The sequence below is a fragment of the Bombina bombina genome, chromosome 9 (assembly GCF_027579735.1).
Source record: "Bombina bombina isolate aBomBom1 chromosome 9, aBomBom1.pri, whole genome shotgun sequence".
Lineage (NCBI taxonomy): Eukaryota > Metazoa > Chordata > Amphibia > Anura > Bombinatoridae > Bombina > Bombina bombina.
The window spans coordinates 94,571,217-94,590,590 of NC_069507.1; the positions used below are offsets into that span (position 1 = coordinate 94,571,217).

A 19,374-nucleotide genomic window follows, 5' to 3' on the forward strand; every position below is an offset into this window, starting at 1 on the left:
AAATATTGCACAGTCTAGATGTGTAAAGTTAGTAGAGACATATCCCAACAGACTAAAGGCTGCAATTAAAGCAAAAGGTGGTTCAACAAAATACTGACACAAGGGGGTGATCCTTTTTCCAACTCAGTGATTCTGTTTTTAAATTGTCTTTATTTTTGCCTGACATGTTGGTGTTTTATCTTTCACTGAGATGTTATAAGTTGCACTGAGTAATTACAAATGGATAAACAAAAATTGTGTCTGTCTTTATTTCAGGCTGCAAAGCAACAAATGTGATTATTTTCAAAGGGGGGGGGGGGTATGATTCTTTTCAATACCCACTGTATATACATACATTACATACACATATGTAGACATGTATATGTATGTATCTCAATGTTAAAGCCTTTTGCAGACTTTTTTTTTCTAACATCTGGGACCTCATATCTTTGAGCCCTTATAACTTTTTTGTGCAATATTTTTTTATGAGGTTGTATGAGTATTATTGTACTTTGTAATGTATTTTTGATGTGTTTTGTGCCAATTTTTTATTTTGCAAAACAGTTAACCAGAGCTATGAGGTCACGCTATCCCTTTAATTCATCACATGTGTGCATTGAATGTGGGTAAATGTATCATTAGCATTAGGATGCTTTGTCTTATGAGAGAGTCCAGTGAATATAAAAGGGCTCCTTTTATGAAGCTCAGATGTGAGCTTGGGAGCGCCGTTGGCTGCGTCTTAACCCACTTTACCACATGTTCTGACCGGGGAGATATATCACCACCCTGAGAGGGAGGTTTTGAGAGGTATTTTGTACTTAGAGACTGGTAATCCATCGGAGCTACCTGTGCTCCTACATATATTACTAGCCTATTTTGTATATACCCAATGATACATTTTGGACTACGAACTTGCAGACTGGGGAGATGTCCCCTATTTTTTTAATCTATTTAATCTTTTTGATTTAAGTTGGATTGTATTGATACTGTTTTAACAGAAAGCTGAGACTTTAAAGTGATGTTAAACCCTGGCGCTTGTGAAGCGCTAGGATTTACCAGTGAAACAAATAAAGGGGACTTTCAGTCATGAAGTATAAAATACTTCATGCTGAAAGTTCTTTTATTTGTCTGAAGCGTTCGCCTCACTGAACTCCTTAGGCATCCCACGGCAGAACACTAATTTGCTGTGAGGGGATCTTAGCCAATAGCGTGGCTAAGAAGTGGAAATATCACCTAGTGTTCTACTGTGGGCTGTCTGAGGAGCTCAGTGCGGCAAATGCTTCAGACAAATAAAGGAACTTTCAGCATGAAGTATTTTATACTTCATGACTGAAAGTCCCCTTTATTTCTTTCACTGGTAAATCCTAGCGTTTCACAAATGCTAGGATTTAATATAACTGTAAGATTTAATGTATTTTGAGTGTGCTTAAATATTTTTTGACTGGCCACATTTACGTTGACATTATATTTTAGCTGTAGAAGTGTATGGGCAATAGCGCCCTCCTTTTTTCTTTTTTAAGTGTATTGTTTTTTTTCCTATCTAGAAAGCAGATAGGTATCTGCGAGTGGCTTAAGAGTACTTTTTTGAGTTTTGCGCTACACTATCCACTTTTTCACCGGCCCGGGGAGATTGCCAGACGAAGAGCATGTGCAGGGGGTTGTGTTGCACACTAGCTTTAGGGGCTGATTTATCATCAGTCTGTACGACATGATACGCTCAGTGTATCATGTCCGACAGACATCGATGAATGGCGACAGCATACGCTGTCAGCATTTATCATTGCACAAGCATTTACTGCTGTTATATTGAGGTGTATACCTCTCCAGTCTATTTGTTTGTATTTTTTTCTTTCTATTTTTGTATGTCTCTAAGGAAATAGACACTATTTTAATAATTTAATGAAACCAGGCAATTATTGTGTTTGTTCAGATGTCAATCAGCCATTGGTTGGGTTGACAGCCCCCAAAAAAAACCTTCTGTGGTAAATCCGAGATATACAGTGTAAAAATAGCCAAAAACTGTTTTTAGTAGAGATAAAAGGTATTAAAAATTATTTTTAAAAAAAACAGATGATTTTTTTGATGGTTTGGAATAATGTTATTGAGCAAAGTATCTAATGCCAACAAACAGAAAAGTACCCAGTGCTTGTTAAATATGTCACACAAGTTCTCTGAACATGAATCAATTTGCCAAATTCCTAAAAGTGTATAAAATCAGCAGTGCCCTAAGGGATAAAGTGTGATCAACTCTGTATTTACTACAATGTATCTATACAATCTAACACCAAGATTACGAGTTTTGCGTTAGCCTTAAAAAGCAGCGTTGAGAGGTCCCAACACTGCTTTTTACCTAACGCTGGTATTACGAGTCTGACAGATAGAGGCTCACCGCTCACTTTTCTTCCGTGACTCGAGGCTACCGCAAATCTCCTTACGTCAATTGCGTATCCTATCTTTGTAATGGCATTTGCCTAAAGCTGGTATTACGAGTCTTGGAAGAAGTGAGCGGTAGACCCTCTCCTGTCAAGACTTCGACCGCATTTAAAAGTCAGTAGTTAAGAGTTTTATGGGCTAACGCCGGAACATAAAACTCTTAGCTAAAGTGCTAAAAAGTACACTAACACCCATAAACTACCTATTAACCCCTAAACCGAGGCCCCCCAACATCGCAAACACTATAATAAAAATGTTTAACCCCTAATCTGCCGACCAGACATCGCCGCCACCTACATTATACCTGTGAACCCCTAATCTGCTGCCCCTAACATCGCCGACACCTACATTATATTTATTAACCCCTAATCTGCTGCCCCCAACGTTGCCGACACCTACCTACATTTATTAACCCCTAATCTTCCGACCCCAACGTCGCCGCTACTATAATAAATTTATTAACCCCTAAACCTAAGTCTAACCCTAAATCTAACCCCCCCTAATTTAAATATAATTTAAATTAAACAAAATTAATTTAACATAATTAAATAAATTACTCCTATTTAAAACTAAATACCTATAAAATAAACCCTAAGCTAGCTACAATATAACTAATAGTTACATTGTAGCTAGCTTAGGATTTATATTTATTTTAACTAGGTACAATAGTTATTAAATAGTTGTTAACTATTTAATAACTACCTAGCTAAAATAAGTACACAATTACCTGTAAAATAAAACCTAACCTAAGTTACAATTACACCTAACACTACACTACCATTAAATAAATTCCCTTATTTTAGCTAGGTAGTTATTAAATAGTTAATAACTATTTAATAACTATTGTACCTAGTTAAAATAAATACAAAGTTGCCTGTAAAATAAATATAAATCCTAAACTAGCTACAATGTAACTATTAGTAATATTGTAGCTATCTTAGGGTTTATTTTATAGGTAAGTATTTAGTTTTAAATAAGAATAATTTAGTTAATTATGTTAAATTAATTTTGTTTATTTTAAATTATATTTAAGTTAGGGTGGGTTAGACTTAGGGTAGACTTAGGTTTAGGGGTTAATAAATTTATTATAGTAGCGGCAACGTTGGGGTCGGAAGATTAGGGGTTAATAATTGTAGGTAGGTGGCGGCGACGTTGGGGGGGCAGATTAGGGGTTAATACAATATAACTAGTGTTTGCGAGGCGGCAGTGCGGCGGTTTAGGGGTTAATACATTTATTAAAGTGGCGGCGATGTCCGGTCAGCAGATTAGGGGTTAATAATTGTAGGTAGGTGGCGGCGACGTTGGGGGCGGCAGATTAGGGGTTTATAAGTATAATGTAGGTTGCATCGACATTGGGGGGCGGCAGATTAGGGGTTAATAAATATAATGTAGGGTTTGGCGATGTTGGGGGCAGTAGATTAGGGGTTCATAGGGATTATGTAGGTGGCGGTGGTGTCCGGAGCAGCAGGTTAGGGGTTAATTATATAATGTAGGTGGCGATGATGTAGGGGCAGCAGATTAGGGGTTAATAAGTGTAATATTAGGGGTTTTTAGACTCAGGGTTCATGTTAGGGTGTTAGGTGTAGACATATTTTTTATTTCCCCATAGTAAACAATGGGGCTGCGTTAGGAGCTGGACCCTGATTTTTTGCAGGTGTTAGGTTTTTTTCCAGCCAGCTCAGCCCCATTGTTTTCTATGGGAAAATCATGCACAAGCACGTTTAGCCAGCTTACCGCTACCGTAGGCAACGCTGGTATTGAGGTGAGATGTGGATCTAAATTTTGCTCTACGCTCACCTTTTTGCGGCTAACGCCAGGTTTAAAAAAACCTGTAATACCAGCGTTGGCTTAAGGTAGCGTTAGAAAAAAAAGCCTTGTTAGAAACGCACCCCTGTTAACGCCAAACTCGTAATCTCGCCGTAAGTGTGTAACCATCTATAATCTATTACAATACAAGTTTTAGAATAAAAAAATAAAATCATTGTAAAATATGACATAAATCACAAATACAATTAACACATATTTGAATCTGTGTATTAGGAGTGCAAAATCCCATTGCTATTAATTCCTCTAAGAGTTAATCTCAAAGTTCATTAAGTGATTTCCAGGCTAAACGAACCTGATCTGGCCTTATGATATTTGGAAATGTAAATAGAATATTCAGAATGGTTGGATTAATTAGTTAGAAATCTGAATATTTTAAGTTACATGTGATGTACTTCTCATATCTTCACAAACAGTACATTTAAAAGCCCTCCGTATTTGGAAATAAAAATTCAGTGGCACTCGAAGAAATATTCATTTGTTTATGCAAGATAATGTAAGTGACAGTACTAAATTATTTGAGTGTTAAGGCAGCTGTCTTAGGTAACTGTATAATGAGCAACCTATTTTTTAGGTTATATCCTCTAAATCCTTTTGTGCTTCAAAAATAATTTACTTCATATTATTTGTCTGTTTTGGTATTTATTAATTTTTTAATTTCCATGAAATATATTTCAGGTTTTCAATAAGTAGATTCATGTCACTACTGATGCAGCCTTGCTTAGAATTCATTGTATATAAGTTATTTTCTGATTTATAAGATTTTATTTTGCCTAGTAAAATATCTCATTGGATTTATTAGAAAGTCTTTGTTCAGTTAAGTAAGCAATTTAATCTATACATTGTTATATCTGCTAAGATCATTAAAAATTATACTAAACCCAAATTTGTTCTTTCATCATTCAGATAGAGCATGCAATTTTAAGCAACTTTCTAATTTACTCCTATTATCAATTTTTATTTGTTCTCTTGCTATCTTTATTTGAAAAACCAGGAATCTAAGCGAATGAGCCAGCCCATTTTTGATTCAGCACCCTGGATAGCACTTGCTGATTGGTGTCTACATTTAGCCACCAATCAGCAAGCTCAACCTGAGTGCTGAATCAAAAATAGGCCGTCTCCTAAGATTACATTCTTGCTTTTCAAAAAAGATAGCAAGAGAATGATTATTTTTTTTGATAATAGGAGTAAATTAGAAAGTTGCTTAAAATTGCATGCTCTATCTGATCCATGAAAGAGAAAATGTGGGTTTAGTATCCCTTTAAACTCTTAACTAAGACTGGTAATGTATCTCAGAGTAGAGATAAAACAGATTAAAGCAGTGTTTACGTTTTTTCTAAATAATGCTTCATGATTTTAGTGTGTTGGTGTTGTCTTTATTACTTGTTTAAAGGACAGTAAACATCTTGTAATTGCAATACTTTTTTGTTATTGCTATAAAATAACAGATCAGTCCTGCCTGCACATTTTAAAAACAAATTAGCAACCTTGTTTGCATAGTCTTTTTTTAAATACCTGTTTTATGCCTGTCCCTAATTGTCCTCTGCAGGAAAATAGATAAGGAGAAATTTAAGTATAAACATGGCAGCCCCCATTACTTTATAACTAAAGTACTTTATATAACAAAACCTTATATCTTCAATATTTAAACAACTTATATAACTGTAAAACATACATCTACATATTAGTCTAAGGCTAATCTTTGCTTTAAATACATCATTATGTCTGACATGTAGTTATTGTTTTATATCTTGTTAAGAAAGAATATACTAGAAAAATACTTGCGTTTGAGTTAACAAGTTTACATTCCGACAGGGGCGTATTACTGCCTAGGCAAACTAGGCACGGGCCTAGGGCGGCAGCTTGGAGGGGGCGGCGATTTTTAGATCCACTGTGTAGTTTGTATGGAGTCTGTCATATTTCTAATACATTGCATGTGGTGTTTGTGCACTGATAACATTTAAACTACAAAACCACACCAAAGAGTGTTGTTTGTCTAGAGCACATAATCCGGTATGCATAGCATTACATTTACGGCTCTTTGACACGCCCCTCAAGCTGCAGTTGCACTGACTGATCATTTTTCAGCAACAGATGGACGCCGGAGTGAGCGCTAAAGCTGGAGGCGCAACCTGCTGAGGTAGGGGTCATTGTGGTGTATTTTGCGTTCTCGCAAGATCGTTGTGAGATTAGCCTGGTACAGGAGCACATTGCTAGCCATGTACTGTTTTATGGTGCTGATCGGGGTTCTGAGTGAGGCATGAGTTGATTAAGGTACCAGGGAAGGTAAAAAGCAGCTGCTTAGTCCTTTACATGGTCCCCAACCTTCTATATGCTTAAAACATTCGGTGACTGACCGCCTTTTAGTGGTCTGTCACTGAGCGTTTTAAGTATATAGAAGGTCGGGGACCATGTAAAGGACTAAGCAGCTGCTTCTTACCTTCCCGGTACCTTAATCAACTGCATGCCTCACTCAGAACCCTAATCAGCACAATAAAACAGCACAGGGCTTAGGGCTAGCAATGTGTTCCTGTACCTACCAGGCTAATCTCACAATGATCTTGCGAGAACGCAAAATACCCTTTACCTGCCTTCAATGCTGGGACACTCCTATCACGTGTTTCCTTTGTAATTGGAAATATCCCACTTGTTCCTTTGCCTGCCATACTGACCTGTTCCATATTTTTACCCCTCTCACTGAAACACCTCTGCCTAACTCACTTACTCCATGCTCCAATTTCTGACCCCCATATATTAACTTCTCCACTGACTATTTTACTGACGGCTGTCCCTGCCCTCATCCTCTCAATAACTCCTCCTCAGCCTGCCCACTCAGTGTAGCATTTTACTTATATATCTCAACCCAGTCCCCAAAAGCATTTGCTTACCCCATATAGTTAGCCTTTTACCTGCCCCAGAACATTCACAGTTCCTCTATATCTGCTCCCTCACTCACTAAACCTGTGTGTCTCATCACTCACACAGTCCATTCCTACACACTGTCCTCTTTACCTTCCCATTTCCACATACTGGCCTCCCTATTTAAAACAGCCCTATAAGCAGAGCTTCTGTTTCACCATTATATTTTTTAATGGTCTAGCCTGTAATTACCCCTAAACTAACGAGCATCGTAGTGGTAAGTGGGTTTATTTAAATAAATAATATTTATTTTTTCAAATAATATATATAAATATTTACTTTGGAAATGCAAAACAAAAAATAAAATATAAAAAAGTAATGTTACACCATGACCAAAAAACATTATGTCTAAAACATGTCCTAAAATCGTGGGGAGGCGAGGGGGGGGGGGGCAGCAGAATTTTAAATGCCTAGGGCAGCACTAAACCTTAATATGCCACAAATTCCAAGTAAATATTCTAATAGTGTGGGACACTCTTTTTAACCATCCATTTGTGCTTTAAAAATAATTTAGTTTAGAACACTTTATGCCAATGGACACAGTTGTTCTCAAACTACCCATCTATTTTTATGCTGCATAATGCTATACATTCTATGATGAAAACTACCTTAAATGACAACAACCAAACAAGGACCACTCAAGTTTACAAGAACCTACTATGCAAGGACTCATAACATATAGCATACCAGACTCTAGACCCTTAGACGCCCTCTATGGGATTTCCCCCAAAAATTACAATATACTTAATAAAGGACTACCCAATATCTGAGCATTATTTCCAAATTGTTGTTCTTCTTTTGTATTTTTACAGTTTTGTACTTACAATTTTTGTTTCAATAAAGCTTTTTTGAACAAAAAAAATTGTTTATATTATTCATTTTCTGACTATTTTGGTATTTATTAATTTTTTACTTTCCATCAAATATATTTCAGGTTTTCAAGGGGATGCAACACAAAGCTTTTGAAGGAAACAAGTCCACATGGCAGGACTCCTTAAGAAACAGTAACTCATATAAACCTTTTCGTTGCCCACAATGTGGGGAAAACACGCGCTTTAGGACCCTCTCCTCTTTAAGAGCACACTTAGACTACATGCACAGCTATGAGGAACGATATTTTTGGGGAAAATCGGGTGTTTTCTGTTCCATGAAGGAGATTGATCAGAAATTACTTCTAGAATCTCTTAATGATGACAACAATGACAATGCTTTGAAACGAAAATCATCTTCAACGTTTTGCGACCAAACAAACGAAAGAAAGATCAATAGTCCTATAGAAATATCATCTGATAGGCCTACATCTCTTATTAAAAGCCCATATTCTAATGATTCCAATGACATTCATAACTTTGTATCTGGATTTCCTATTACACGGACTAAGCTAAATTTAGATCCACAAAGAAAAGTAGTGTTCAATGAAATTTTAGAAACAGTGGACAAGACAATAGAAAAGAAAATTGATAAGTTAAACAAAGAGCTTTGCCAAAAAACGTCAGAGCTGCTGGAAGTCCGGGCGGCATTTTTTCAACTTTCCCAGAAAAAACAGGAAGTTCAACGTCGGGAAAGGGCCCTCAGTAGACAGGTGGATGTTGCTGTTGAATTGATTGCAGTACTTCGACAACGATTAACAGAGTCTGAGCAGGAACTTCAACGTAAAGAGGCGTAAGTACAAATTTGTCAAATTAAAGTATTTATCAAATTAAATTGGTTAACCCTTGATTTAAATGGATACTGTACTATAAATGTGTTCCCCCTTAATGTGTTGCAAATTATTTGTTATATCTTTTGCAGAGTATTAAATGTATGGGAAATGTTTCCATTATTTTTTTGTATTTGAAATAACTGTTTTTGTTTGTTAAAACTAACATCCATTGTTCTCAAGGACATGCCCATAAAAATGGACTGAGCCTGCAGGTAAAACAGACCTGCTAGTGTTATCTGTCTAAACACCAACCCCTGGGGCATGACAATTGACAATGAGCACAATCAGCTATTTCAGATACAAAAATTGATCTCTTTCTCCTGTTGTCTCCAGTTTATATAGCTTTTCTACACAGAATATGTTTGCTCTTCATATTTTCAGTATAGGTGGTGGTTTCTATGAGCAAAGTCAGTTGTTTCAAATAACAAAGAAAAAGTGAAGGATAATTGCAAACACTTAAATATAATCCAACAGGTAAAATGGACCATTGGGAACACATTAAAGGAGAAAACATTTTTAAATACAATGTCCCTTTCTGCCTATATTTTGGATATTATGAACTTCTCAACCAACTTTTAAACAATGCAAAATATATCAAAATTTTTATATAAGCATATATTTTTGTTTTGATTATACTTTGTTTAAAATGTGCTCCTCTGCCTTGCGTAGGATCAAATTTTCAATATGGTTTCCGACAACCCTAATATAGGAGATGACTAGGGCCACCCTTGCCAAGGCTACGGGCCCCAGGTATCAAGCTGCAGAGATTACAAATTGACAGCCCCTGCTTTCACAGGCTTAGGGCTCCATGTACTTAGTAGAATAAGCTGCTCCAGAGCCCTTGTGGGGAAGGTTTGCACATGTGAGTCTGCTTCCTGCAATGTAAGAAGCAGCGGTCCTTAGATGTCAGTAAAAAGTTGAGCTGAAAATGTGGATATTGTTTTTCATAGCCGTACATTTTTATGTGCCCTTAAAGGGACATGAATTACCACATTCTTCTTTCATGATTCAGATAGAGCATGCAATTTTAAACAACTTGCCAATTTACTTCTAGTATCAAATTTGCTTGATACTCTTGGTATCCTTTATTGAAAAAGCAGCAATGCATTGCTGTGAGTTAGCTGAACACATCTGTAAGACAATGACAAGAGGTATAAATGTGCAGCCACCAATCAGAAGCTAGCTCCAATCTCCTGAACCTTCCTAGGCATCCTTTTCAATGCAAATTAGATAATAGAAGTAAAATAGAAAGTTGTTTAAAATTGTATGCTGTATCTGAATCATAAAAGAACATTTTTCGGTTTTATGTCCCTTTACTGAACCCAATTTTTTTCTTTTGTGATTCAGATAGAGCATTCAATTTTAAGCAACTTTCTAATTTACTCCTATTATAAAATTTTCTTCATTCTCTTTATATCTTTATTTGAAATGCAAGAATGTAAGTTTAGATGCCGGCCCATTTTTGGTGAATAACTTGGGTTATTCTTGCTGATTGGTGGATAAATTCAATAAAAAAGTGCTGTCCAGAGTACTGAACCAAAAAAAGAAGCTTAGATGTCTTATTTTTCAAATAAAGATAGCAAGTGAACAAAGACAAATTGATAATAGGAGTAAATTAGAAAGTTGCTTAAAATTGCATGCTCTATCTGAATCACGAAAAAAAAAATTGGGTTCAGTGTCCTTTTAAGGTTTCTAGAATATTGATCTGTTACCCCATGTGTTAGGAAGTGTTAGGAGGTTTGCCATTTATGCCTTTAAGAATAAAATACATTAGCATAAAACAAAAGATTTAGAAACATATGTCATTCAAATATATACAGGAACAAACCCCTTTATGCAAACTCATTGGGTCTAGAAAAAGTTTGGATTTCTGAACATTTGTACATTTGTATCTATAAAATGGGAGAGCGGGTGGGACCAAGTATAAACAACAATATCTTATATCATTTAGTTTTATATCCTTTGTAATACATTTGTATACATAGTACAATCAGAAAGATCGCACAGTACTATAATCAGAAAGGTAGTAGTTGGAGGGAGCGCAAAAGAATAGGCTTAGGTGAGAGAGCTAATACTTATAAAACATATAGGTAATCCAAATTGATAAATTGGATATTAGAACTGCATAAAAATATATATATTTTATTAAGCATGTATGAAATACAAAAAATACAAATAACACAATAGGGTACCCTATAAAATATATATATAGAAAAATGAAAAATCGAAAAGTTATATAGTACAGAGCTAGTAGTTTTACACAAATTATGTTGTTTATTCATCCAAGTGATAATGATAAGTCCAGGTGATGATAATAAGTACCAGAAAAAAAGTGTATCCAGAAAATAATCAATAATTACTAATAAATAATCAATATTACTAATTAATTAATAAACTAATAATAAAGCAAGCCCTGGACGTCACCTATGCAGGGGAAGGGCAGTTGACCCCTGTATAGGTGAACAAGAGGGATAGGTTGGTGGGGTTAGGGGGAGGAGACAGGCGGGGCTTGAAGAAGAGGGATAAAAACGGTGGGGGTGGCCAATAAAGTGCGCCAAAAATAGTTGGAAAAGAGGGTAAGTTTGGAAGAAAGCTCCCTCCCTCCCCTATTTAAGGATTGGATGTGATTGTCGCAGCTATGTTGGCGGAGTGCTTGCTTGGTGGAATAGCATTTGTATGGGTACCTACTGATTTCAAGAGAGGAGTAGGTGGAAATTTTATCTGGTGGAAAATGTGGCTGCTATGGGGCAAGCACTAGTTGGGGTTTTAATATGTTCAGTTATTTATGGTTGTAATGTAATTGTTAAAGAAATAAAAGCTGAAGCCTTTGTAACCCAGATTTCGAGTTGTGTTTTTATTGGGAAAGTACCTATTAGAGGGGTCATGTCCCAAAATAAAATTCCCCAAAAAATGAAAATAAAATGTGTCTTTTGTCATTTATCACATCATTTGTGGAAAACTACTAGCTCTGTACTATATAACTTTTCGATTTTTCTATATATATATTTTTATAGGGTACCCTATTGTGTTATTTGTATTTTTGTATTTCATACATGCTTAATAAATTATATATATTTTTATGCAGTTATAATATCAAATTTAACAATTTGGATTACCTATATGTTTTATAAGTATTAGCTCTCATACCTTTGGTGCGCCCTCCATCTGTATCATTTTATGTCTAGATTTTTTAGGGAATCTGGGAGCTTGTGAGAGTTTGTAAGTGCAGGCGCTGTACTATTTTCTTTTCCTTAGAAAGGTAGTAGTTGTTTTAAATAAATACAGACTAGCATTTACATTTAATAACATGAAAAACAAACTTTTATGATTTTCTAGCGGGGAAATTGTATCTTTTTTTAAATATTAATGAAAACATTTGGCTTTCAGAATAATTCTGGATTTTTAGAATCCTGGATTTAGGAATATGTACCTGTATTTGTATGTATTTCTACATCTAACATCTATCATCTATCTATCTATCTATCATCTATCTATCTATCTATCTATCTATCTATCTATCTATCATGTATCTGCATACAAGAACACACAAACTCACACACGTTATATATAAATAAATATATGTTGTTTTGCTCCTCCTTTTTAAATTCAACATATTTTGTAGGTTTCATTTTAAGCTTTCCCAATAATAAAAATATTTTTGCTATAAATCAAAGCATTTCATTATACTGTTGTGGGTCATATAATTAATTTTTTTTTTTACCATTAATGTTGCCTAGCATGGTAAATTATTCTGATATGAATCACTGTTTTATGTGACTCTCTTGAAATGATTTTAAAGCACTTATAGAATATAAAGTGTGCTTGGTCTACAAACATATTATTTATGCTCTAAAACCTTTTAAAAGCAGAAATTGTTATTATGAAATTGCTTAGCATATGGAAAGAGACAACTGAAATTACAGCCGCTTTATGCTTACACAAACCAAAGCTTAAATGATTGTGAACTGAAGCCACTGAATCTATCTGATTAAGCAATTTGTAGTCCGTTGTACACATAAGCTTTTTATATTTATGCACTTATGAGTAAAGCTGAAGTTCAAGGTATTCATTTTATAAAAATAATAGATGGAAAGAGATTAAATAACGTATTGTACAATAGCATAACAAATGTTCTGACTTACTGTACTGAATATAATTAAATTACCTATATTTCTATATATTGCTGAGGTCAACATAAATCTTAATTAAATATTAAGGGCTATATTACGAGTGGAGCTCTATTTATTGCTCCCACTTGCGCACTAACTGCACTTCACTTCAGCTTTTTGTGTGCCTCAAGTAGCGATAGGGTTGCCACCTCAGCCATGTTTTCCTGGACAATTACGAGTTACACATGCTGCAGGGTGTGCAGGGAGGAACATATATTGTGTTTCTGGACAGAACTATTCATATTCCTCCCTGCAAACCTTGCAGCATGTGTAACTTATAAGTGTTCTGTATTTTAAGGGACGGGTGGCAACCCTAAGTGCGTGTATTACAAGTTGAAAGTAAAAAGTTTTCACTCGCGCCCTATAAGCCGATGTCCGCAAAAAGCCAAAGTTACAATATCGCAACCACGTTAATGTATTCTCCCACAGACAACACCCAACAAGTCATGCAAACCTGATCACATTTTCTTAAGTGTGCTAACTCAACACGAAATAATATTTCACATTCCAATATTTTTAACATAGCAGAATATGTTCTATTTATTCATAAATACATATTTCCACATATATATGATTTTTTTGGTACTATATATATATATATATATATATATATATATATATATAGATATAAACAAATATGTATATAGTAATATCTATTTAAAAATACTTAGAACATATTCCCCTATGTGAAGGACATTGGAATTTAAAATATGAATATTACATAAAAATGATTTTACATGTTTTGAGCTACTTAACTACGACGGGCTTTAATGCACTTTTTATAGGTCTATATATGTATACATTTGTATATATGTGTTTATATATAAATATATATATATATATATATATATATATATATATGTCTTTAAATACATATATAAACATATAAATACATAAATACATATATAAACATATAAATACATATGTACACACATATATACATATTGTGGGCTTGATTATAATTGGAATGCAAAAATATTAGCACAATCTTGCAATAACATTGCTCAAGTTAAATCAATACTTTTGTGCACATATTACAAGTTGAAAGTAATTTTTTTAGCGCTAGAGCAAAAGTCTACAACTTCTAGTTGTATAGGTTTTCTAAATCCCTCACATAATAGACTTTGATGCGGCTGCGTTGAAAAAATCATGTCGGCTATCAATTAAAGTGATGATAAACTTCAGACTATAATGAATGTTGCAATATTAGTTTGCAAGTAAAACCACTTTTTTTTTTTAAAAGTGTATATATATTTTATAATAAAAGGTTTAGAATCCTAATTGGTATTGTCTGTTCCTCCGCCCCCTTCCTTTCCTCTTTTGGCTGGGCTGTGATCTAAAGAGCAGTCAAATCCACTTTCTACATAGGCTTTCTAAGGGCTTTAATGAGGCTGGACTTCAAGATTGTCAAATGACACACACGCTGATTGGATGTTCACTAGAATTGTCATTAAAAAACTTAGAACATATTCCCCTATGTGAAGGACATTGGAATTTAAAATATGAATATTACATAAAAATGATTTTACATGTTTTGAGCTACTTAACTACGACGGGCTTTAATGCACTTTTTATAGGTCTATATATGTATACATTTGTATATATGTGTTTATATATAAATATATATATATATATATATATATATATATATATATATATGTCTTTAAATACATATATAAACATATAAATACATAAATACATATATAAACATATAAATACATATGTACACACATATATACATATTGTGGGCTTGATTATAATTGGAATGCAAAAATATTAGCACAATCTTGCAATAACATTGCTCAAGTTAAATCAATACTTTTGTGCACATATTACAAGTTGAAAGTAATTTTTTTAGCGCTAGAGCAAAAGTCTACAACTTCTAGTTGTATAGGTTTTCTAAATCCCTCACATAATAGACTTTGATGCGGCTGCGTTGAAAAAATCATGTCGGCTATCAATTAAAGTGATGATAAACTTCAGACTATAATGAATGTTGCAATATTAGTTTGCAAGTAAAACCACTTTTTTTTTTTTAAAAGTGTATATATATTTTATAATAAAAGGTTTAGAATCCTAATTGGTATTGTCTGTTCCTCCGCCCCCTTCCTTTCCTCTTTTGGCTGGGCTGTGATCTAAAGAGCAGTCAAATCCACTTTCTACATAGGCTTTCTAAGGGCTTTAATGAGGCTGGACTTCAAGATTGTCAAATGACACACACGCTGATTGGATGTTCACTAGAATTGTCATTAAAAAACAAAAAAGTTCATCCATGTGGGCCGACATAACATTGCAATAGAAGCATTACTATGTGCACTAATTTAACTCTTTAACAGATGGATTAAAAAACAGAGAAGGTACATATATACTTAATTTATATGGCATTTGATTAGTGAAGGTTTACCATCACTTTAAGCACTAAGGCGAAGGTCAAACAGTGTAGTTCTTCACTTACTCTCAAACTGTTATTTTATATTATAATATATGTATATAAAACACTGGAAACATACATACATATGTACACACATATACACATACATACATGCACACATACACATACAACTTCAAGCCCTTTCTAGCCCATCACCTTGTAATATACTATACCCCTTTAAATTACTGTTAAAACATTTATTTCAATAATAAACCTTTATTTTACATGTAATATGTGTAGCTATGAGTGAAATACTTTATTTCAATACATTATGTATTTGTTTTGTATATAATTATATATATATATATATATATATATATATATATATATATATAAAAAAAGTTGGTGAAGTGAGCGCCTGAGTGAAGGCTAAGGTGAAGTGGTGATATATAGAAAATTATAGTTTTTATTCAATTATCATATAATCTAGATATAAAGTACATTAAAATTCTTACATTAAAATGGTAAAATCATGGATCCATGAGTTAGCATACAGACATATATAAAAAATACATTATATCACCAGCAATAGTTAAAATGCATATGTATTATAACAACGTGGTGATGATATTGGTGTATTCTCCTAAGGGACAGCCCCTTATTGTTGATACTGTTTAAGATGCTATTGAGATCTCCCTTAAAAATAATTTGTGCCCTAAGTGATATGTCCGACGTGCCCTTGGGCAAAAGAGTATCTACATGAATCAATGTGGGGATCCGGTGCAAGATGTGGAACTCTCCAAAAAACAATGAGGATGTTAAAAATGTGGAAAAAATAAAAAACAAAAATTAAAAATTAAAAAGTTGAAAAATTTAAGGGAAAAAACTTTCTGGAAAAAATGAAAACTGTGAAAAAGTATATAAATATAATCAAAATGAGTGAGAGGTTTCCAGAATGTAGTAATGGACCATAGGTCCTCCTGTGTATCCTGTTAGTAAATATCCATTTGTTGGTGAAAGAAATCCTAAATGTTCCTGTAAAAAACAAAAGAAACAATAGTGCAATACAGCTTAAACACCTAGGCCTAGATTTGGAGTTCGGCGGTAGCCGTCAAAACCAGCGTTAGAGGCTCCTAACGCTGGTTTTGGCCGCCCGCTGGTATTTGGAGTCAGTGATTAAAGGGTCTAACGCTCACTTTTCAGCCGCGACTTTTCCATACCGCAGATCCCCCTACGCCATTTGCGTATCCTATCTTTTCAATGGGATCTTTCTAACGCCGGTATTTAGAGTCGTTTCTGAAGTGAGCGTTAGAGCTCTAACGACAAAATTCCAGCCGCCTGAAAATAGCAGGAGTTAAGAGCTTTCTGGCTAACGCCGGTTCATAAAGCTCTTAACTACTGTACCCTAAAGTACACTAACACCCATAAACTACCTATGTACCCCTAAACCGAGCTCCCCCCACATCGCCGCCACTCGATTAAAATTTTTAACCCCTAATCTGCCGACCGCCACCTACGTTATACTTATGTACCCCTAATCTGCTGCCCCTAACCCCGCCGACCCCTGTATTACATTTATTAACCCCTAACCTGCCCCCCACAACGTCGCCGCCAGCTACTTAAAATAATTAACCCCTAATCTTCCGACCGCAAAGCGCCGCCACCTACGTTATCCCTATGTACCCCTAATCTGCTACCCCTAACACCGCCGACCCCTATATTATATTTATTAACCCCTAATCTGCCCCCCTCAACGTCGCCGACACCTGCCTACACTTATTAACCCCTAATCTGCCGAGCGGACCTGAGCGCTACTATAATAAAGTTATTAACCCCTAACCCGCCTCACTAACCCTATCATAAATAGTATTAACCCCTAATCTGCCCTCCCTAACATCGCTGACACCTACCTTCAATTATTAACCCCTAATCTGACGACCGGAGCTCACCGCTATTCTAATAAATTGATTAACCCCTAACGCTAAGTCTAACCCTAACACTAACACCCCCATAACTTAAATATAATTTAAATCTAACGAAATTAATTAACTCTTATTAAATAAATGATTCCTATTTAAAGCTAAATACTTACCTGTAAAATAAATCCTAATATAGCTACAATATAAATTATAATTACATTGTAGCTATTTTAGGATTAATATTTATTTTACAGGCAACTTTGTAATTATTTTAACTAGGTACAATAGCTATTAAATAGTTAAGAACTATTTAATAGCTACCTAGTTAAAATAATAACAAATTTACCTGTAAAATAAATCCTAACCTAAGATATAATTAAACCTAACACTACCCTATCAATAAAATAATTAAATAAACTACCTACAATTACCTACAATTAACCTAACACTACACTATCAATAAATTAATTAAACACAATTGCTACAAATAAATACAATTAAATAAACTAGCTAAAGTACAAAAAATAAAAAAGAACTAAGTTACAAAAAATAAAAAAATATTTACAAACATAAGAAAAATATTACAACAATTTTAAACTAATTACACCTACTCTAAGCCCCCTAATAAAATAACAAAGCCCCCCAAAATAAAAAATTCCCTACCCTATTCTAAATTAAAAAAGTTACAAGCTCTTTTACCTTACCAGCCCTGAACAGGGCCCTTTGCGGGGCATGCCCCAAGAATTTCAGCTCTTTTGCCTGTAAAAGAATAAATACAATACCCCCCCCCCCAACATTACAACCCACCACCCACATACCCCTAATCTAACCCAAACCCCCCTTAAATAAACCTAACACTAAGCCCCTGAAGATCTTCCTACCTTGTCTTCACCATACCAGGTTCACCGATCCGTCCTGGCTCCAACATCTTCATCCAACCCAAGCGGGGGTTGGCGATCCATCATCCGGTGGCTGAAGAGGTCCAGAAGAGGCTCCAAAGTCTTCCTCCTATCCGGCAAGAAGAGGACATCCGGACCGGCAAACATCTTCTCCAAGCGGCATCTTCGATCTTCTTCCATCCGGTGCGGAGCGGGTCCATCTTGAAGCAGGCGACGCGGATCCATCCTCTTCTTCCGTTGTCTCCCGACTAATGACGGTTCCTTTAAGGGACGTCATCCAAGATGGTGTCCCTCGAATTCCGATTGGCTGATAGGATTCTATCAGCCAATCGGAATTAAGGTAGGAATTTTCTGATTGGCTGATGGAATCAGCCAATCAGAATCAAGTTCAATCCGATTGGCTGATCCAATCAGCCAATCAGATTGCGCTCGCATTCTATTGGCTGTTCCGATCAGCCAATAGAATGCGAGCTCAATCTGATTGGCTGATTGGATCAGCCAATCGGATTGAACTTGATTCTGATTGGCTGATTCCATCAGCCAATCAGAAAATTCCTACCTTAATTCCGATTGGCTGATAGAATCCTATCAGCCAATCGGAATTCGAGGGACGCCATCTTGGATGACGTCCCTTAAAGGAACCGTCATTAGTCAGGAGACAACGGAAGAAGAGGATGGATCCGCGTCGCCTGCTTCAAGATGGACCCGCTCCGCACTGGATGGAAGAAGATCGAAGATGCCGCTTGGAGAAGATGTTTGCCGGTCCGGATGTCCTCTTCTTGCCGGATAGGAGGAAGACTTTGGAGCCTCTTCTGGACCTCTTCAGCACCGGATGATGGATCGCCAACCCCCGCTTGGGTTGGATGAAGATGTTGGAGCCAGGACGGATCGGTGAACCTGGTATGGTGAAGACAAGGTAGGAAGATCTTCAGGGGCTTAGTGTTAGGTTTATTTAAGGGGGGTTTGGGTTAGATTAGGGGTATGTGGGTGGTGGGTTGTAATGTTGGGGGGGGGGTATTGTATTTATTCTTTTACAGGCAAAAGAGCTGAAATTCTTGGGGCATGCCCCGCAAAGGGCCCTGTTCAGGGCTGGTAAGGTAAAAGAGCTTGTAACTTTTTTAATTTAGAATAGGGTAGGGAATTTTTTATTTTGGGGGGC

The 19,374-nt window shown here is 35.5% G+C and overlaps 1 protein-coding gene across 1 annotated transcript in view; it reads left to right on the forward strand.

Moving 5' to 3' along the window:
* Nucleotides 1-8,101: 8,101 nt before the first annotated feature.
* ZNF365 (zinc finger protein 365) overlaps nt 8,102-19,374 on the forward strand; it is a 74,131-nt gene continuing 62,858 nt past the window's right edge. The window contains exon 1 of the mRNA XM_053691673.1: nt 8,102-8,817. Within this exon, the coding sequence (XP_053547648.1) occupies nt 8,102-8,817 (716 nt within the window). The remainder of the gene's footprint in view (nt 8,818-19,374) is intronic.